The sequence below is a fragment of the Carettochelys insculpta genome, chromosome 1 (genome assembly GCF_033958435.1).
Source record: "Carettochelys insculpta isolate YL-2023 chromosome 1, ASM3395843v1, whole genome shotgun sequence".
Lineage (NCBI taxonomy): Eukaryota > Metazoa > Chordata > Testudines > Carettochelyidae > Carettochelys > Carettochelys insculpta.
The window spans coordinates 228150584-228170368 of NC_134137.1; the positions used below are offsets into that span (position 1 = coordinate 228150584).

Sequence of the window (19785 nt, forward strand, 5' to 3'; positions counted from 1 at the left end):
TGGGAGCTGAGAAATTTTGCTGCCCTACCCCTCCCTCAGCAAAATCTCTCAGCTCCCATTGGCTATGAGCTGGATTAAAAAGCTTGGTGGGCTGCTCTGCTATATATTGCCTGCACCGACAGAGACACAACAGGATGTTCTCTATCCCTTTTTAACTGCTAAAATTGTTTGCTTTTTGACTGCCGTTGTATATTGAGGGGATTTTTTCAGAGGACTATCCACAACATTATCTTCCCAATTTAACAAACCACCCCTTACCTGTGATAAAATAGTTAGCCAGCATGACAGCCATTCATTAATGAAACAAGAAATCTAGAAGTCTTAGAAGTATTATTATTCACTACTACACAGGAGAAACATTGCTCTCTTATTCAAAATTGAATCCATTAAGTCAAAGGCATAAATATTTTAGTCTTCTATACAGATATGCTTTCTTCATTTTTTTTTTTACAGTAAACAAAAATATTAATTTTACTTGCACTATATGAAACTTTCAGGGAATCACAACTTCTTCAGGCAATTTGTCAATATTTAGTGCATTCTTTTAAAAGACAAAGGAACTAGAGGTAATGCAAAACCCTCAATTGTGGTAAAAGCTGATCCAAATAAAATAAATTTAATAAAAACAATGTACCATAATGATTTTATGGATAACAAATCTAATACTTCGTATAACTGTTTTAGCAGAGTTTCAGAGATTAAGGACAAGTCTTAAACAGCATATCTTATTTCTTTGGTCTCCTGTGGTGCAAAAGACCCTCAATTTCTGCTGAATTGCCCCTAATGAGCAAACAATATTTGAAGTGATCCCGAAAGCATTTGCTATGTTACCTCAATAATCTTTCTCCTACACTGTGGCTGCACTGCCCCTCCCTTTCAGAAGGGGCATGAAAATGCATCTGATCAGAAATGCAAATGAGGCACAGATTTAAATCTCATGCCTCATTTGCATACTCATGCAGGCTCTTGATTCCAGAAGAGCTGATTTTGAAAACCAAAACAGCTGTGTAGATGGGGGTTCATTTGAAAGGAAACCCTGCTTTCAAAAGCACCCTTTTTCCTATTTTTTTCCAGGAAGAAGGATGCTTTCAAAAGCAGGGTTTCCTTTCAAATTAACCCCATCTACACATCTGATTTGGCTTTCAAAAATCGGCTCTTCCAGAATCAAGATCCCATATGAATATGCAAATGAGGTCTGAGATATTTAAATTCAGACCTCATTTGCTTTTCCAATGGACCACATTTGTGTGCCCCTTCCAAAAGGGAGGGGCAGTGTAGCCACAGCCCTACTGTGGATTTCATTTGTGAGTCCCATACTAGTATAATGCAATCAATGTTGCAACTCATTTCCAGTCACTGGGCCACTTCAGAACTCTCCATTAACAGATCTTGACATTTCCATAGAGAGTATCAGCTATCCTGTCCTGTCCAGTCCTTATCCTATCCTGTAGTGAACCTCTGCATGGACAAGCTCATCCCTTGGGAGACAAGATGGTGATAGCAACATCCATAATTCCTTCATCAACCTTGTGTAAAGACCAAGACAAGATTGGTGCAACACAATGCAGAATCCTTACTGCACCCCCCTTGAAGGTAATAGATTTCAAGTACAGCTCAGGTCAAGGAATCCCCAAAAGTACAGCTCCAACTAGACAGGGCACAGGGCCCTGGAGCACATGCAAAAAGCACAAGACAACAATAGCTGGTACCCCAAATGCCATGAGTTCTATAGTTAAATTATGCCTCCATCCTATCTTCACTGTTCATCATCATAATTTATTCTCCTATCCATCTTTACATACCCTATGATGAACTTTTCTAGTTATCTAGTTTCCAGTTCATGGAGATGAAGGACATACTTTAATTCTCTCTCCCTCCCTCATTAAAAACTTCACTCCAATCTTTCAAGAATAATTGTTTGAAATCACGACACTTGCATTTGATATCAGGGTATGGAATGCAGTGAGGACATATATTATAAAACAATGTGTGCCAGACTTAATTTTTTCTTAACTTGTAAGTTGAAGGTGAAGCACAAATAATTTTTCACTTTAAACTTTTAAAATGCAGACTATCATGCAAAACCCATTTAATTTTTTCTCATATAGCCCATTAACTAAAATTAGAGATTCACAATCATCTCTAAGGTTATCCAGTCTCCTGTATTATTTTGTGCTTTTATAAGCAGTCATTTAAATAACTGTCATCTCTTATCAAGATGTTGCTGAGCTGAGGCCAAACACAAAGAGAAGAATGACTGAGGAAAGTGGCAAGTGCCTTCTTCCCCAAAGACAATACACAGAGTTGCAAGATAATCTACATGGGTAAGGTCTGAAAAAAATATTATATTCCTGCAATAATCATGATATAAAATATTGTAGTGAAGATTACTTCTATTTAGGAATAGAGAACAGCATTTCTGCCTACATCAGATAAGACAGACCAGAATTAGCTGTAATGTCGCCATATGAAGTCAACCACAGAGCTATTGCAAAGATAAGTTTCCATTTATCATGCAATTTCACAGCTAGAACACTGAAGTGCTTTTTCAGCACTCTGTCTCATACTCTCATTATTACATATTTATGAATCCTTGTATTTAAAAAAAAAGGCTCTGGTTAAAAATAAATTTGATTTTCCATCTCAATTTTGGACATCTTTTTTAAAAAAGCCTTGTTGTGCTATTAAAAAGGGGATTACAAAAAATATCCAGAACTGATCTATTTCTACTATATTCTGAATACAAGGCTAACTAGCAACTAGTCGAAAAATTTGATTTTTTAAGTAGGTGCACAGTTGGTTCATTAAATCTCTGTTCTGCCCCTCAACCCAGTGCATTTCTGCCAATGCATCATCACCTTCCTTCTTCACATTTATTAAACACTTGAAAAGAAAATGTCCACTAGTTCCTTTGGGACTTTGATCTTTTTCCATTGCTAGACTGCCAACATCCTCTGAAGCATTAGGTTCCTCCTTTGCATCACTGGAGTCTTCACCAACCAATGTTTCTGCTTGCTTTGCTTCTGTGTCCTCCTCTTCCATGAGTTCCTCACTGTTTTGTTCTTTAACAGGGGAATCTTCCCTTTGCACGTCATTCTTGGCTGAGTTAACATCCTCATCAAGCATCAGTGATGCCATTTCAGAGTTTTCAGTCTTGTTTTGTTCACACACTGAGTTATTTTTTGAGTCTTTCTGGCTGTTCTTCTCCTCTTCCATTGCTTGCAGAGTATCTTCAGAAGCTCGAGGAAGTTCTCGTAACTGCCTTACTCTTTCTCGTTTCTTCCTTCTTAAATGAACCCAAGAGTTTTCTATGGCTGTTAGAAATAGACTAACTTCATCCTTCCCACAGGGAACATACTTATGCTGAACCTATTACAGAAAACAGCAAAACTTCATTATCACTCTACTTTTTAAAAGTTTATATTTATGCCCAAAAGCAGCATCTTGTTCTAAAATGTAATACTTAATACTGTACCTTCAAATCAGTCAGTATTTTCTCTATCCACTTTGTAACCACTGCTATGCCTTCCACAGCATCCCAACCCATAGCTGATGCCTTGACTGATAACTCTTTGATTGTGGATGCCAACACTATAAATGTAATTGGCTTCCGGGGCTTTTCTAACTTCCTTCTTTTGGAGGGAGGTGACTGAAAAGAGCAACAACACAACTGAATTACAAACAAACAGACGTGCAATGCTAATCAGACAGTTTTAACACCCAGGACACAGAGCCTCCATCATCCCAGTGTCAGTACAGTAGAATCTGTTTATCCAGTTCTCCCTTATTGGGCTATCCACATTTACAGAAAAAACAGGATTCCAGGGCCAGAGGCAGGTGGTATCTCCTGGGGCCACTAGATGGCACTGCTGCACTATCCAGTTTTGATTATTTGATCCCAGTACCAATAGGAGTGAAATGGGATTCTCATTTAAAACCATGTACATTCACTGTCATATCCTATGTACCATTTAAGCTCTCAAGGAGGGTTTAAGTAGGACTTAAAAGGTGTGTATGCTTTGTACTGGCCTGCTGCACAGATATCAAAAAGAATCAATAATGTTTTCCCTGAACTGCCATCTCTCAGATTTTTGTGACTTTTGGTACTACATGTGAAGCTACTAATGTTTTGATTCTGATCACACACAGATGCACCTATCTTGTAAAATTAGTTATTGCCAGTTCAAGTGCCTGTGCAAAAAATACATACATGGGTAAAAGCAGGTTTTGATGTAATAGAATAGGTTAACAAGTTTAGTTCAGCTCATATATGACAATGTAAGGACCACCAGTGCGTCTGACAAAAGTGGGTTTACCCACAAAAGGTCATGCCCAAATAAATCTTAGTCTTTAACGTGCCACGGGACTCCATATTGTTTTTACAGATACAGACTAACACAGCTTCCCCTCTTCGACTGGTAAGGATGTGGACATTTTAAAATTTTCAGAAGAGGACAATTTTTTGCTGCTAAATCCTTATTTAAGCACTAAAGTGGAAGTGACCTGATTTTCAGGGAATGTGCCCACTCACGTTGAAACCCATCATTCACCTAACCTCTATTTATAGCTAGGCTTGGCAGAACTGGTTATAAGCGTGGCTTGGTGTAACTTATGTTCGTCTGACTGATATTGATATTTATTGTAAATTTTTTTTATTTTTTACCCATTTAAATTTTCAAACATGTGGAATGGGTGGCCTCAGACAATTAATGACAGAGACTCAAAACATTAAAACTTTATTACCATTAAAAATTGTCACCAATGTAACAGACTGACAATATACTGTAATGCTCTGAACAAACTTTCTGGACTTGACCCCACTAAATTAGGATTAACGCCTTTGGAGTACATTGTATTAACATGCAATTGGTGTATGTGTTACTGTGACATTATGAATTTCCATGGGAAGGGAAATAAAAACTGTAGTGATTAATTAGGCAAATGCATTCAAATTGTAGCATCCTCAGAGAAGCCACCTCCCTGTAAAGGTTTACATATAGCACAGTATAACGTCAATGTTACAAACAGAACAGTCAGTCAACCACACCCCATTTAGAACCGGAAATATACAATTAGGCAGCAGCAGACATCCAAAAAAGCAAATAAAGTACAGTCCTGTGTTCAATAGAAACTACTAAAAAATGAAGTCACAATAAGCCCTGTGGCACTTTATAGACTAACAGATATTTTGGAGCATAAGCTTTTGTGAGCAAAATCCTCTGGAACCCCCCATTCACGCATCTGACGAACTGGGTCTTTGCCCACGAAAGCTTATGCTCCAAAATACATTAGTCTATAAGATGCCACAGATCTTCTTGTTGCTTTTCAAAATACAGACTAATTCCGCTACCTCTCTGACAAAAAAAAATGAAGGTGAAGCAGCATTTTCCTTCTCCAGAAGGAAGTTTAAAATCTGTACTTAGTCAGTGTTCATATGTAAATTTTTGAAAGAACCATAACACTTTGCTCAGTGTTACAAACAACTTCAATTCCCAACATCTGAGGTGCCACTGTAATTCAAACTGGGTTCTCCAAATCCAAAAGACAAAGGGTTACTAAATAAATGACCTGGATTAAACTTGCTCATGACCTTCTTCCTTATACAGCAAATGCATAGGGCCCCTAATCGAGAAAGGCCCCCAATCCTTAGGGTAGGGTTGGAAGCACTGGACCTTCCAGTGCCTCATAATGCTAGGGGCTTGCTCTGAGCTGAAGCTGTGATATAAATTATCACAAGGATTCCCCCTTGGATAGGTGAATTTTAAGGATTGCTCCAGTAAGAATCCATGTTAAGGTAGGGTTTAATTCTGGCAAGCTTATTAGCATGTGTGTAGGTCCTTTTCTTACTTTTAAGGTATTTTCTCCATAATGCTTTTTATCTTAAGAATCAAGTCAGCTTTTGTAGGAAGTGCTGCGCCCTACCTTATAACTGTATCAAGTGCATTGGTTAACAGTTGGTAAAGAGAAAGCAAGCACGATCTCATCAGGAAGCCTCTCTCTGCTGAGGATGACAGTGTAGGAACGGAACTGTGTACTCTGGAAGTATCCCATTAGAAGGGAGAGGAATGCATGTCTCCACCCAGAAAAGGCAAACCCTGGGAAACTGCAGGCGTGAGTGTGGATGCCCTTGCTGGACTTTAGAGAGGGAACAAAGATACAGCTGCTGTGAACTGCGATAAAATGTTTCAAAATATAAAAAATAAACACCCTCTTAAATCAAACTATTTGTTCAAGAATTATTTCTTACTTTGCCTGTCCATACATTTCAATCATCAAAATGTATGTTTATTGACATTTACTGATAAAAATCTAATTCTGCCAAGCTTATCTATAAGCAGGTTAGGATTTGAGAATAACACCAAGTGACATGTAATGGATAGACTGAGGGGCACTACAAGGCTTTAACTGGCTATGGTGCAGGGTTGTACTGCCATGCAGGAAATGCAGCTCAAATACTGTTGTATCCTGTACTCTAGACTGAAAGGAAATAGCTGTGTTGTAGAGGACATACTTGTTAAACACTCCCCACAAAATTAAGCGTAGAGGACCATGAAAAACAAACCAAATACAGGTACTTACAGGCACTCTGACATCATCATAGAAACTCCATGCCAGTGCCCACCTCATAGTACGGCCTTGACAGAATTCCGTGTGGGTAACTTTAGGAACCTATGTGAAGGACAAACTCTTGTCATGACAACCTTTCATCTCAAATTAATGAAGTGTCCTTCTGTTTTACACACTCAGTGCAACTTGAGATATGTTACAAAATTAAGGTTTTGAACCAACAACATCAAAGTGAAACAGCAACCACTTAGACAAAGAGCTTTACCAAGAATAAAACAAGCAACTTAAATCCACCCTTAATCCCTAAGAATTAAACTCACATTAGGCACCATGATGTAGCTGAATGTAAACAGTGTAGGCTAGGAGGTCCCAAATTCTAATTGCAGTTCTGCCTCTGATATACCGTATTATCTTGGGCAAACCACTTCCTCCCCTTCTGTAAAATGTCACTGTCCCTCTGAAGTACCTACAGTAGCATCCTCTGTCACACAAGGTGGAAACCTCACAAATCTCCTCCCCTGTAGGTGACCTATGAAAGAAGTTAGGCTTCCCTGGTGAAGGAAGAAGAATATCCCATGTACACACATGTAGCTTTGCAATTAAGGAAATCAGCATGACAAGCCTCCACTACTTGTTTTATGTCATGGGGCTGACTGCTTGAGAATGGGGAAGCAATAACTGTGGCTTGAGAGACTATGTGAAATAGCAATGCAGTGAGTTTGAGCATGAGCTCAAGGAGGTGAAGGATAAGGGTCAGTTTTCTAACCAAAAGTATTAAGAATGCAGAGGATGGGATCTGGTTCAAGCCTGCTTACGAACATAGTGAATTTACATATAAGGTTAAATATAAATAAGAATGGCTACGTCTACACTTAGGAAAAACTTCGAAATGGCCATGCTAATGGCCAAATCGAAGAATACTAATGAAGTGCTGAAATGAATATTCAGTGCCTCATTAGCATTCTGCTGGCCACAGCACTTCAAAAGTGCTGCGTTTCACTCACACGCAGCTCGTTTACAGGTGGGCCCTTTTTGAAAGGACCCTGCAAACACCTGACAGGAACAAGGGGATTTCAATGTTTGCAGGGTCCTTTTGAAAAGGACCCCCCCATTGACAAGCCGCGCAAGTGAAATGTGGCACTTTCTAAGTGCTGTGGGCGGCAGCATGCTAATGAGGCACTGAATACTCATTTCACCACCTCATTAGTATTCTTCAACTTGGCCATTAGCATGGCCATTTTAAGTTTTCCCTATGTGTAGATATGGCCAATGAAGAGATGAAACACACATGGTACTGCACACTTTTCCTTCTCTTTTGTCAATTTCGATGATAAGCTCTTCAGAGCTTATTTTTATTTGCATTCCAGTAACACCTAGAGACCAAAGAGGCCACAGCAGACATGTCAGGTACAGTATCTGTTCCAAACAGTTTACAAAGCGAAAGAGACAATTCAGAACAAGTGGCTGCGAAGTGAGCAAAGATGGAATGAAGGAGATAAAATTACAAAACGAGAGAATGTGCACAATTCTTAGCCAATAAGAAGCAGTAATCACAATTTGCCACCTGTCCAACCATTATATGGTTGTACTTTCCTGCAAACATTATAGAAGAAGAAAATTCTGAAGAGATGAATTCTATGGATTCTACCTCAGCACATTTCTCACTTCCCATAAAAGTGCTTTTCAGGTTGAGAACTGAGTCTTGGGGTCTAGCATTACTGAATCATACCATAAGATATAAGGTCAGGTAGTTCAGTCACGAAGGACTTTGAGAGTACCAATGAAAATGAGTCTGATACGCTGAAAAGAGGAAGCCTGAGGAGGAACTAAATTTAGGATGAGAGTGTGATGAGCCAACATTATCTTAGCAACAACAATCAGAATAAATTTGAGGGAAGTTAGGCTGCAAGCGTCAAGGCCGGAGGAAAAGGAAATTGCAGTAATCAAGCATGATAAGATTATAATGTGAACAAGGGTTTTGCCAATGAAAGTACAAAGGAGGAGTTAGATTTTGAGATGTGCTGGAAAGCACATCATGATTTAGGTATGTCTGGAAATATGGGTTAAAGATACCTGAGTGAAAAAAGAAACCATGAATACAAGCTTGAGTCACAGGATGATCATGCTGTCTACAGTGATATAAAAGCAGAGATGGAAGGGTTTTGAGGGAAGACGAGGAAAAAGCCATTTGGACATGTTACGTTTCATCTGACGACTAGGCATCCAGAAGGAGATGTAGGAAGACAAGGTGAGATTTCAGTATGAAAAGAACAAGAGAGGCATTTGCCAGTCATCATCAATATGGTATTCAGAACCATGTTTGTGCAAGAGATCATCCAGAGAAAAAAGGTAAAAGAGGAGGAAGCCAAGGACAGAGCCCACAGAAGGCAGGATTGGAAGATCAGTTTCAGAGACATCCAATAGGTCAAAGAGGGGACAATGGAGTAGTGCCTCTGAAATGTGACCAGGAAGAGCTCATTAGAGACTTTAGTGAGAGCCACTTCTGTGAAACGTAGAGGGTGAAGGGCATGAAATTAGACTGAAATAATGGAGTTTTCAGAGCCCTTATGTTAGTGCACTATAAGTCTGCAGTCAAAAGCAGTCTTCAACAGCCCAGGGCATTTTTTTAAAAAAAAATACACGTCTTTAAAGGATTAATTAGCATGTAGTGGAAGTCAGGTAATCCCTGATTTTCTCTTTATCACAACTCAAACACATTTAAATAAAAATCCTATCTTGGGAGAAGACACCATCAAACACATTTTTGGGAGTGTGAACTCTGCTATCTACTCCTTACTAGGGGCAGCTAATGCTATACACCTCCCTGTTTGGGAAGATTCCGTTCCTGCCCACTACCCCCAGACCTGTGCGTTAAGTGGACGTGACTGCCCCAAATATACACAACAGCATTCAGACTCTTTCTTCTAAAGCAGGGGTGGGAGACTTTTTTTGGATCAGTGGCCACGAACCCACAGAAAAATTCGTTAGGTGTCACATACAAGTGAGAAGCATAAAACAAAAATGAAACCACAACCCTCACCAACCTGGCCCCCAAGTGAGGAGAAAAACCCACACAGATGTGGCCCCCCCCACTGAGAACCAGAAAGAGAAAGATGCTCTCCCCTCACTCCCCTGATGCTCCAGCACTAAGGGGGAGCACAGGGGGAGTTTACCCCCCCAGCTTGATTAACTCTTTTGGGGGTCCAACTTGTGGATTTTGTGCCCCTCTGGGCTCTGGCGTGGGGCCAAAAATGAGGGGTTCAGTGTGCAGGTGGTGGGAGCCAGGGATCAGATAGGAGTGTGGGGTCTGGGTCAGAGACCAGGATGGGTGCAGCAGAGGGCTTGGGGGAGGAGTCTGGAAGGCAGGGTGCAAGAGCAGGCTGGGAGGTACAGGAGGGAACAAATGCATTGGCAAGCCTACCTGACACAGCTCCCAGGGGGACACAGGTGTCTCCACATGGCTCCATGTACGGCAGGAAAACTTTATCTGGCCTGCAGCTTGCCTTGATCAGGTCTGTGAGGCTCAGGGCTCTCCCTCCACAGTGGGGAGCCAGAGCTGGCTTTCCCTCCAGCCACTGCGCCTACCTCATGGCTAGAGCACCAGTATGTGCCGCTGTGGGGGAGGGCCAAACCTCATGGACCAGATCAAGGCAAGCCATGACCATAGGTTCTCCACGCCTATTCTAAGGTAACCCACTGAGGCAAAACTGAGGGCAGAAGGAGCAAGGCAACTAATTCCTCAACCCCGTGGGACAATTCACTGTTCTGTTAGTCTACAAATTAAGTAATTTATATATGTAGCATACAAATTAAATGAGGAAAAACAGCTCTTGGAAATTCTCAAAAATAGTGCTGAAAACCTGGAGAAGGCACTATATTCCCATGTTTTACGTTCAAAACTCTGCTTAACCTCAACTTTGGAGTTGCTATCAGCGCCTCCATAATACAAAAGCATCTTCCAACGAACTGAAGTTCAGTTACTTGTAAGAAACCTTTCTTTTTAAGGGACAAAAGCTGGTAACAAATGCACAGAATCAGGACATAGGATATGCAACCATTCAGCACCCGGAGAAAAACTTACCCCCTGGATTCGAAGCTCCTCTTTTAATGGAGCTAAACTACATTTCTTGCCCAGCATGCAGCTGTACCACCTATGAAAAATATATTACATTAAAGATGCATTAGAAACAGTTCTACTGAAAATGGCTACTAACTGCAAAGGGTTCATATCAGAGACCTGTAAGCATCACAGGAGGTAAAGTACTCTCCAGTTAAAAATAGTGGCAAACCCATATCAGCAATATGTCTTGATCAAGGAAATGAACAGGGAGACCAAGGAAAGAAATCCCTGGTAAAGAAATTCACTGGGATTTTTCAAAATTAGATTGTGTAAAATTTTTAAAAAGTGTCTAAACAACTCTGTCCTACCTTCATAAAGGTCAAAGTGGTTTATAAAATGGTACCTGTCACTCCCATCCATGTTTTCTGAAAATTGGCTTATATGTGTATGTATAACTCCAAAGATGGTTTAGGCAAAAATCACATCGTTTTTAAAGTTCCAGTCTGCTGAATGTGTAGGTTCATTTCTGTCCATGTATTATGCTTGTATGTGAAGTTGGAAATACGAAGTGTCAAATAGTTTTATTAATCAAAGTCTTCTCATGAAAGCCACTAGAGATACTTAGGGAAACAATTATCTCATGGTAATGATCTGCAAATGAACTTGTTTTTCCTGTATACCCAAACAGTGATTGAGCCTAGAAAAAATGTGATCATGCCATCCGGTGCTGGAATCCATCCTCAATCTTGTATTTTGCCCTGGGGGTGGGGAGATAAAACAAAGTCGTCCCACTTTGAGAAAAGTCTATGTAAGTAATGGACACCAGTCTTTTGTCTTCAGCTGGCCTTTGCCATTGCCTCCTCACCTTAAGAAGATACACAAGAAAAAATCCTAAAGAAACAAAGAGTTGTAGACCCAGACCAGAGGAAAAAAATCAACTGTGTCTTGAAGCATTTTATCAGAAATAAGAACAAGGATGAGGAACATACTTTGAAACAATTTTTCTTCGGCTATTCCTACACTACAGCATAAATTCAAATCTAAGGCACTTAGCTTGATTTTCAGCTGTGACTGTTTACACATCGAATTACCATTACTTCAAATTTAGGGGGCACTACAGTCAATAGTCTTACTCCGACAACTTGAGTGGGATTAACAGTAAATTCGAATGTAAACATTTGGATTAATGGTAGTTTGGAAACAGCTTCCTTTTAAATAGGTTTTATTTACCTCCAGAGGAGTCCTACATGTATCCCACAATGCCCTACAGTTGTTCATTCTGGCCAGTTGCATTGCCGATGCTCTCCAGGTGTGCAGGAATTAAGGTAACAGGAAGCCCATGAATTTAAGATTTCAGAGGCTGGCCTTCGCTGGGGGGGAGGGAGAAAGTCTCCTGAAAAATGCCCATTTGCTTTCCATGGGAGGGGAATTGAAGCAATGCAATGTGGGAAGGTGATATAACATACCCACACCCACTTGCACAGCATTTTTTCCCTTTACTGTGACAGTGAAAAACCCAGAACACTACAAGGCTGAGGGAACCGTGCCATAGGTTCCCACAATGCACTGCTACAACAGGTGATGTTTGGCAATTTAGTGTGGCAGCGCTACTCGACTTTGTGGGGAGGTTAGGGTTCTCAAATTTGAACTTATAAAATCTAACATTACAAAATCAATTTATCTTGTGGTGGAGACATAGCCTTAATGCATTGGGTTTAATTGGTATGGTTTACTTAGGTTTAGTAATTTACTTGGATCTGTCTGTTTTCACTTGCAATCACTTTTTGTACTTAATAAAAACTTGTTTGTTAGAGTCCAGTGTCAATAATTGTTACATGAGGGACAGCAACCACTGTGCATCTCTCTGTTTCACCAATATAGACGGCAAACTTGTAAGCTTTCTCTGCGTAAAACTTTGACACAGAATAAGACAGGTTTGTGGGTTTTGTCTCTTTTGGGGGTGGTATTTCTAGGTTCTGTCAATGGCCCTGTAGCTGAGCCGGTTCAGTATCTGTGTTGCTCTGCTGAGAAGTGGTTACCCCAACTCTGTTACTCAGCTGGGGGAGACCAAAGCTTCTGACCCAGCAGAACAGAGTGGTGAGGTGCACGAGAGGGCAAATAGGCAGGTAGGCTCAGCAGCATGATCAGCACAATGGGTGACAGCCCCAAGGGGACTGCTATGATTCAACCCATCACAGTATCCTTTACAATAAATTGGTTTCAACCTTTCAATTTTAACTTCTAAAGGAATGAGCAGAGATGACAGTAGCAAAATAAGAGCTTGTGTCTGAAAAAACAGACCCACTCCCTGGCAGCTCTACTTATGAGAAATTTAGATATGTTAGTTCTCCCAGTTTCCTACTCTCTAAATCCATATCGCATCAGTGAGCAAACAGAGGGATGAGGGCAGAGAGATCCAGGTCACACAGACTCATCCAAAGGCAAACGCCTGTGTTCTTCTGCAGCATTTCCCATAAGTTCCTTTGCAGGAACTTTCCCGAAGTATTTTGAGAGAGATGTTGGGGCCCAATGGAATAATTCATCAGTACACTGTTAAAACTGTGTACCCAGGGAGTGTTCAATTACTGGAATGCAGTTACCTCCTACATATTTTAAGCAGCTTCTTTGAGAGAAAAATGATTTAAACTGATCATGGGTACAAGAATAAAATAAGAAACTCGTGTTCATGCTAAATTGGAAAGAATCAAATAAGCTTTTTATAAGGCCAAAGGAGACACTTTGCAATCTTCTACTCAGATCCCCTACATAACAGGCCAGAGAATTTTGCCCAGTAATTCCTGTATTAAGCCCAGTAACTTCTGGCTGAAATACAGCACATCTTCAAATTAAGATGGGACACTTTTCTCAAGACTTCAAAATGCAGAAGTGTCTACCACATCCCTTAGTGGGTTATTTTATCTCAGCTCATTACCCCACTGAGAAAGACGAAGTAGAAAAAAACATGCACTTTTTTAACATTCAGCTTCCAATCACTGAATCATGTTATGCCTTGTCTTGAACAGCTGGATTGAACAGTTGAAAATGAAGCTATCAAGTTTTTCCTTTGGGCGGCAAGTCTCAGTTTCCTACGTAAAGTGTAGCTCAACATTCTAGCCATTTGGTTGAGATGTCTCTAGTGAAGCAAGACTGGAATACAGCACTAGGTCAAAGTATCTGCAGTAACAGACTCCCAGAGCAACGTACTGTATTAAAAAGCAGCAGCCAAGTTGGATGACTCTTCCAGATTTTGGAAAAACAGGGCATAGATAGAGATGCCTTCATTTAAATAGGACAATAAAAGTACACCTGTCCTCCAAATGTAGCCCTTTAGGTGGCAAGGAGAGTCAAATAAGAACATCAAAACGGCCATACCGGGTCAAATCAAAGGTCCACCCAGCCCAGTATCCTGTCAGCTGACAGTGGCCTAGATCAGGTGCCCCAGAGGGAGTGGGCCGAACAGGTATCAATCAAGAAATCTCTCTCCTGCCATCCATCTCCAGCTTCTGACAAACAGAGGCTAGAGACACCATTCCTTACCCATCCTGGCTAACAGCCATTAACAGACCTAACCTCCATGAATTTATCTAGTTCTTTTTTAAACCATTATATTCCTAGCCTTCACAGCCTCCTGTGGCAAGGAGTTCCACAGGTTGACTGTGCACTGTGTGAAGAACTTCCTTTTATTTGTTTTAAACTTGCTACCCATTAATTTCATTTGGTGTCCTCTAGTTTTGATATTACGAGAACAAGTAAATAATCGTCCTTGTTCACTTTTTCCACACCACTCATAATTTTATATACTTCTATCATATCCCCCTTAAGTCTTTTCTAAGCGGAAGAATCCTAGTCTCTTTAATATCTCTTCATACGGGACCCGTTCCAAACCCCTAATCATTTTAGTTACCCTTTTTTAAATCTTCTCTAATGCCAATATATCTTTTTTGAGATGAGGAGACCACATTGGTATGCAGTATTCAAGATGTGAAAAGTTTTAATGCCCCTCGCCCAAAGATTAAACTCACAAGGCTGGGTTTAGAAGGCCAATGCTCAAACCGCTGAACTATCCCTCACCTTTATGCTCTTTTAGCCTTTCCCAGCCTGAACCTTTGGCCACAGTGCTATAGCAGTCTATTTTCTATTACAGCTTCCACTCAAAATCTGATGCAGAGGTCGATACAGTGTGGAGGTGCAGTTAAGTTTGAACTGGCAACCTGGAATTCAAGGATAAACCTTTTGTGAGTGTGTCCATCCTGAACAGCTAGGAAGATTTCTACTTTATCAAGGCCATCCAAACATGCTGAACACTTCTCAATTCAGAAATCTGATACAGTCATGACCTGCCTGCTTGTTTGATAGATTCGTCACTGGTTCAAACCGTAGCCACTGACAAGTCCTTGTGGCAGCAAAGGGCGTCATTAACCGTTTCCTTGGGGAAAAAAGAGGAAGTCTACAAGATCTACTCCTATTTTTGGGAAGATCAAAACAGAGCATCTTATGAAGACTGCAAAAATGCAAAACTGGGCGCTCTGCATTCTTTTCTGGATTACAGTAAACTCTTGTTTATCTGGTATTTGATCACCCAGAACTCTCAGATAACCAGCATAACTCCAGCAAATTCTGACCGATGATGTGGCTTCCTTTCCGCCCCACCCCAGACAGTCCTGGGGTACTGTGTGAGCCTCCCTGGCTGAGTGGGCTCTCCTGCCTGGTGTACACCACCCCACAAGCGGCTCCTCACACCACACAGCCACCCCGTGGGGGGGTGGGATGAGCTGAATTTTCTTATTTGAGAGGCCACTGACCACTGCCTGTGCTTCCCCACACCTGCTCTGTAATAACTGGAATATTTGAATATCTGGCAGCCTCCTGGTCCCAGGGTTGCCGGATATCAAAGAAGTTACTGTACTACATAATGAATATGTTTAATATAGCCAAGTACAAACAATAAAGACTATGCAGCATACTTTCAAGACTATATCGTAGGAGACATTCTTGGAAACTGTAGTCAGTCACCGGAACATAAGCTCCCCAGTGTAATATTCTGGATAAAAGAACTAAGTTGATCCCCAGGTATATAAACTGGAATAACAGACTGAAGAAGGAAAGCAATATTACCTCTGAATGTGACACTTGTGAAGTCAGACTATTATGCCCAGTTCTGTTGTCCATACTTGAAAAGGAAGTAAAAAACTGGCAAGTTCAAAGAAGAACAAGAATCAGAGAGGTAGCCAAGGTGTTCTTTTTGAAGATACAGACTAAAGCTACGTGTACACATGAAGCCTACGTCGAAGTAGCTTATTTCGATGTAGCGACATCGAAATAGGCTATTTCGATTAATAACGTCTACACGTCCTCCAGGGCTGGCAATGTCGACGTTCAACATTGACGTTGGGCAGCACCACATCGAAATAGGCGCTGCGAGAGAACGTCTACACGCCAAAGTAGCACACATCGAAATAAGGGTGCCAGGCACAGCTGCAGACAGGATCACAGGGCGGACTCAACAGCAAGCCGCTCCCTTAAAGGGCCCCTCCCAGACACACTTGCACTAAACAACACAAGATCCACAGAGCCGACAACTGGTTGCAGACCCTGTGCATGCAGCATGGATCTGCAGCTGCAGCAGCAGCAGCAGCCAGAAGCCCTGGGCTAAGGGCTGCTGCACACGGTGACCATAGAGCCCCGCAGGGGCTGGAGAGAGAGCATCTCTCAACCCCTCAGCTGATGGCCACCATGGCGGACCCCGCTATTTCGATGTTGCGGGACGCGGATCGTCTACACGTGCCCTACTGCGACGTTCAACTTCGAAGTAGGGCGCTATTCCCATCCCCTCATGGGGTTAGCGGCTTCGACGTCTCGCCACCTAACGTCGATGTTAACATCGAAATAGCGCCCAACACGTGTAGCCGTGACGGGCGCTATTTCGAAGTTAGTGCCGCTACTTCGAAGTAGCGTGCACGTGTAGACACGGCTTAAGATTCCTGTGGGACCTTATAGACTAACAGATATTTTGGAGCACAAGCTTTCACGGGCAAAGATGAAGCGGGTCATTGCCCACAAAAGCTTATGCTCCAAAATATCTGTTAGTTTATAAAGGTGCCACAGAATTCTTGTTGTTTTAGAAGAACAAGAATAATTTATGGTCTGGAAAAAAAAAAAAATGAAAGGACCTCCATCTATTTATAGTCTGTTGAAGAGAGGATCTGGCGGTGAGCATCATATGCCTACACAAAAAGGCGATATGGTATTAAAGTGCCCTTTAATCTAGAAGGCAGCTGTGACAAAATCCAATGGCTGCAAGTTTAAAATCAGCATTATTCAAACTGGGAAAAAAAATGCAGATTTTTAATTGCGAGGGCAATAAATCTTTGGAACTCACTATTAGGGCAGCCAACTGGGAGAACAGGGAGGCTGAGGGGAATTGCCTGTGGCTTGGGGCAACTTAAAAGACCCATGGGCTCCCAGCTGCCACAGTAAACAACAGTGGCAATAGGGAGCCCTGTGACACTTAAATCACGGCAATTTAAATTTTAGTAGTACCAGCAATAGCTTTTATGTGCCACGTGCACCATGCAGCTGCCATCCGTAGTCCAGCTACACATCCAAGTGGTGACACCATGCCAAGCCAGCAGTGGCATGGACACCCAGGGACACTGACAGAGGGCACAAGAGACCATGGTCCTTCACATTGCTGCCAGAGCCCCGAGCAGCACTAGAGGGCTAACCGGGGGAGACCATCCTCCAGACCCACCAATTCTTCCCGAGTCCTCACCCTCTACGAGAGCCCAGAGCCACCCCCGCCGTGCCAAAGACGCCCTGAACTTCTGTTGGCAGCCCTGCAGACTACCTTGGGATGCGAAATTCTCCTTGCCGTGATGCCCTGAAATCTTGACAATCTCTTTTTAAAATATGTTCTACTTCAACTGCAAGTTGCTTGGCTAAATGCAAAAATTGCTGTGTGAAGCTTCTTTGGCCTGTGCTACGCAGAAAATCAGACCAAATGTCTAACGATCACTTCTGGCCCAAAAACTAGGAATCTAAAGGGGAGAGCAGCTGTCCTCTGCTCAATTTCACGTAAAAACACTATTCCTTGGACCTCAGACAGCTTACTAATGTGTCTCAAATGAACTAGTAAACTTCCTTGACCTATGGCTATTAAAAAAAGAAAGATAACCATAACAAATTGGATTTTCAACCAAAACAAAAATGTTATCAGTTATAGTACCTTCCATTTGAGGAGGGAAGTTTTCTCAACAACTTCAGTCCTTACCTCAATCTTTTTTTAAGCTTCAGACTATCGTGGATGATTCTTTTGACAAATTCTAGTTCTCCCCCTTCAGCCATGATCTCTGTGATACCTCCAGTGTTTACAGAGCTAGGAGGCGGCCGTCGAGGATTTCGAGAATTTACTCCCTAGACAGGAAAGAAAGTATGCGAGGTTTAAACCATTAAAAAACAATATCCTGCCTTAAACATTGCTGTCTCCTTTGTGCTTTGCCAAACACTAACAATATCAGTGCTGCACACCTTCCCCATATGGGGAAATGCTAACAACGTATTTTTAATCTTAACAATGCCACTGTTATTACTCTCTACCAGTGTCCATCTGTTGTATTTGGTTTATAATCTCTTTGGGACAGAAATCATCTTTATGTTCTGTGTTTGTAGAGAACTCAGCGCAATGGGATCCTAATACATGACCTGAGCTGCTAGCTGGTACAGTAATACAGAAAATGAAGCAAAATCTGTATACTTAGCTACAGAAAACAGTTAGCAATGTATTGATGTTATTGCTATATGAGAATAGTATTAAACATCTGGTTATAAAACACCTTAGGACATAGTCATATCGGAAAGTTAAAAGCCAACGTTTAAATATACAGTTATTTTACTTACAACACTTCCTCCCCTGTATTTCTAAAATCTGAAGTTGTTACTATGGAGATTAAGATTCTAAGCTTCTTATTTGGTCTAGAGTCAGGGCTTCTCTATAACTGGCACACTGCAGCACCAGATATTTAACAAGACTAATGAAGACACAATAAATCAGTGGGAGAGTGCTCTCCCACCAATTTCAGTACTCCACGTTCCCAAGGGACAGAAGATAAGTCACTGAGAGCATTTTCTGACTACACAGCATCACATGGACACTGCATTAATGATGTTGCTCCGGGGATTTCCCCCCCACTCCCCACATTCATGAGAAAATTAACAACTTATACCAACTCAAGCAGCAGTGCATACCACACCTCAGACTGGTATAACAATGAAGCTGAGCAACAAGACATTTCTAGCAATGGTGATGCCCACCTGTCCCTCTGTTTTTTCTACCACTACAGCAGGCTCACTAAGACCAAGTCCATGGTGACTGCAATTCCATACTAAATCTATTAGAGACAATTTGAATAGAAGCAGGGGAAGAATGCCACAGTTTATTTCCTAGTTCAGAATTTAAAAAACTCATTTAAGGTAACCTTTTAAAGACTGTTGACTTAAGTGGGCTTTGCAGCATTGTTTTTTTAAAAATAATCAAAAACATATACATACACAAAACAACAGCTTATAAAACAGAGAGATCAGGTTTACCCCCAATGAGCCTTCAAAACTTATCTCCTCAGGTATAATTACCCTCCCCACCTATTAAAACCAGCAAAGCAAGCATAACATTCAGTCTAATCAATATACTGTACCTTGGCTTCCAACTGGTTGGCAAAAAAGGGAGGGTTACACATGCAAAAATCGTAAACGATCTCAGATTCTTCTTTTAGTGCATCCATTAGAAGGGTCTTCTGTGGTACTTTAACCACTAGCAGAAAAAGGAGGATGTTTATTGGTAAGGAACTAAAATTAACTCTACTGTTACATAAGTATTTTAACACTTCCTTTAGGATATAAGTAACATATGCAACTAATATCAAAATACTAGTCTGAAAAAACATTCTACATTCATCTAACAAAAGAAAAGACACATATATAGCTTTTTTTTTTTTTTTTTTTTTTTTTTTTTTTAACAACCAGTATCACAGAACTGGAAGAATCTCTTTCAGAGATAGCAGCTGCTCCATATTACAGTTGCACCTGGGTTTTCATTATAAACCTAATTTTAGTTCCTCAAACAGCCACAACTCAAAACTGGTATTTTAGGTCTTATGCAGAGA

General features: G+C 41.1%; 1 protein-coding gene across 1 annotated transcript in view; it reads right to left on the reverse strand.

Moving 5' to 3' along the window:
* Positions 1–1129: 1129 nt before the first annotated feature.
* METTL16 (methyltransferase 16, RNA N6-adenosine) overlaps positions 1130–19785 on the reverse strand; it is a 34991-nt gene continuing 16335 nt past the window's right edge. The window contains exons 4-9 of the mRNA XM_075000773.1: positions 19318–19433; positions 17898–18040; positions 10649–10718; positions 6580–6669; positions 3476–3649; positions 1130–3369 (exon numbers count right to left, since the gene is read on the reverse strand). Of these exons, the coding sequence (XP_074856874.1) occupies positions 2749–3369; positions 3476–3649; positions 6580–6669; positions 10649–10718; positions 17898–18040; positions 19318–19433 (1214 nt within the window). The 3' untranslated portion in view covers positions 1130–2748. The remainder of the gene's footprint in view (positions 3370–3475; positions 3650–6579; positions 6670–10648; positions 10719–17897; positions 18041–19317; positions 19434–19785) is intronic.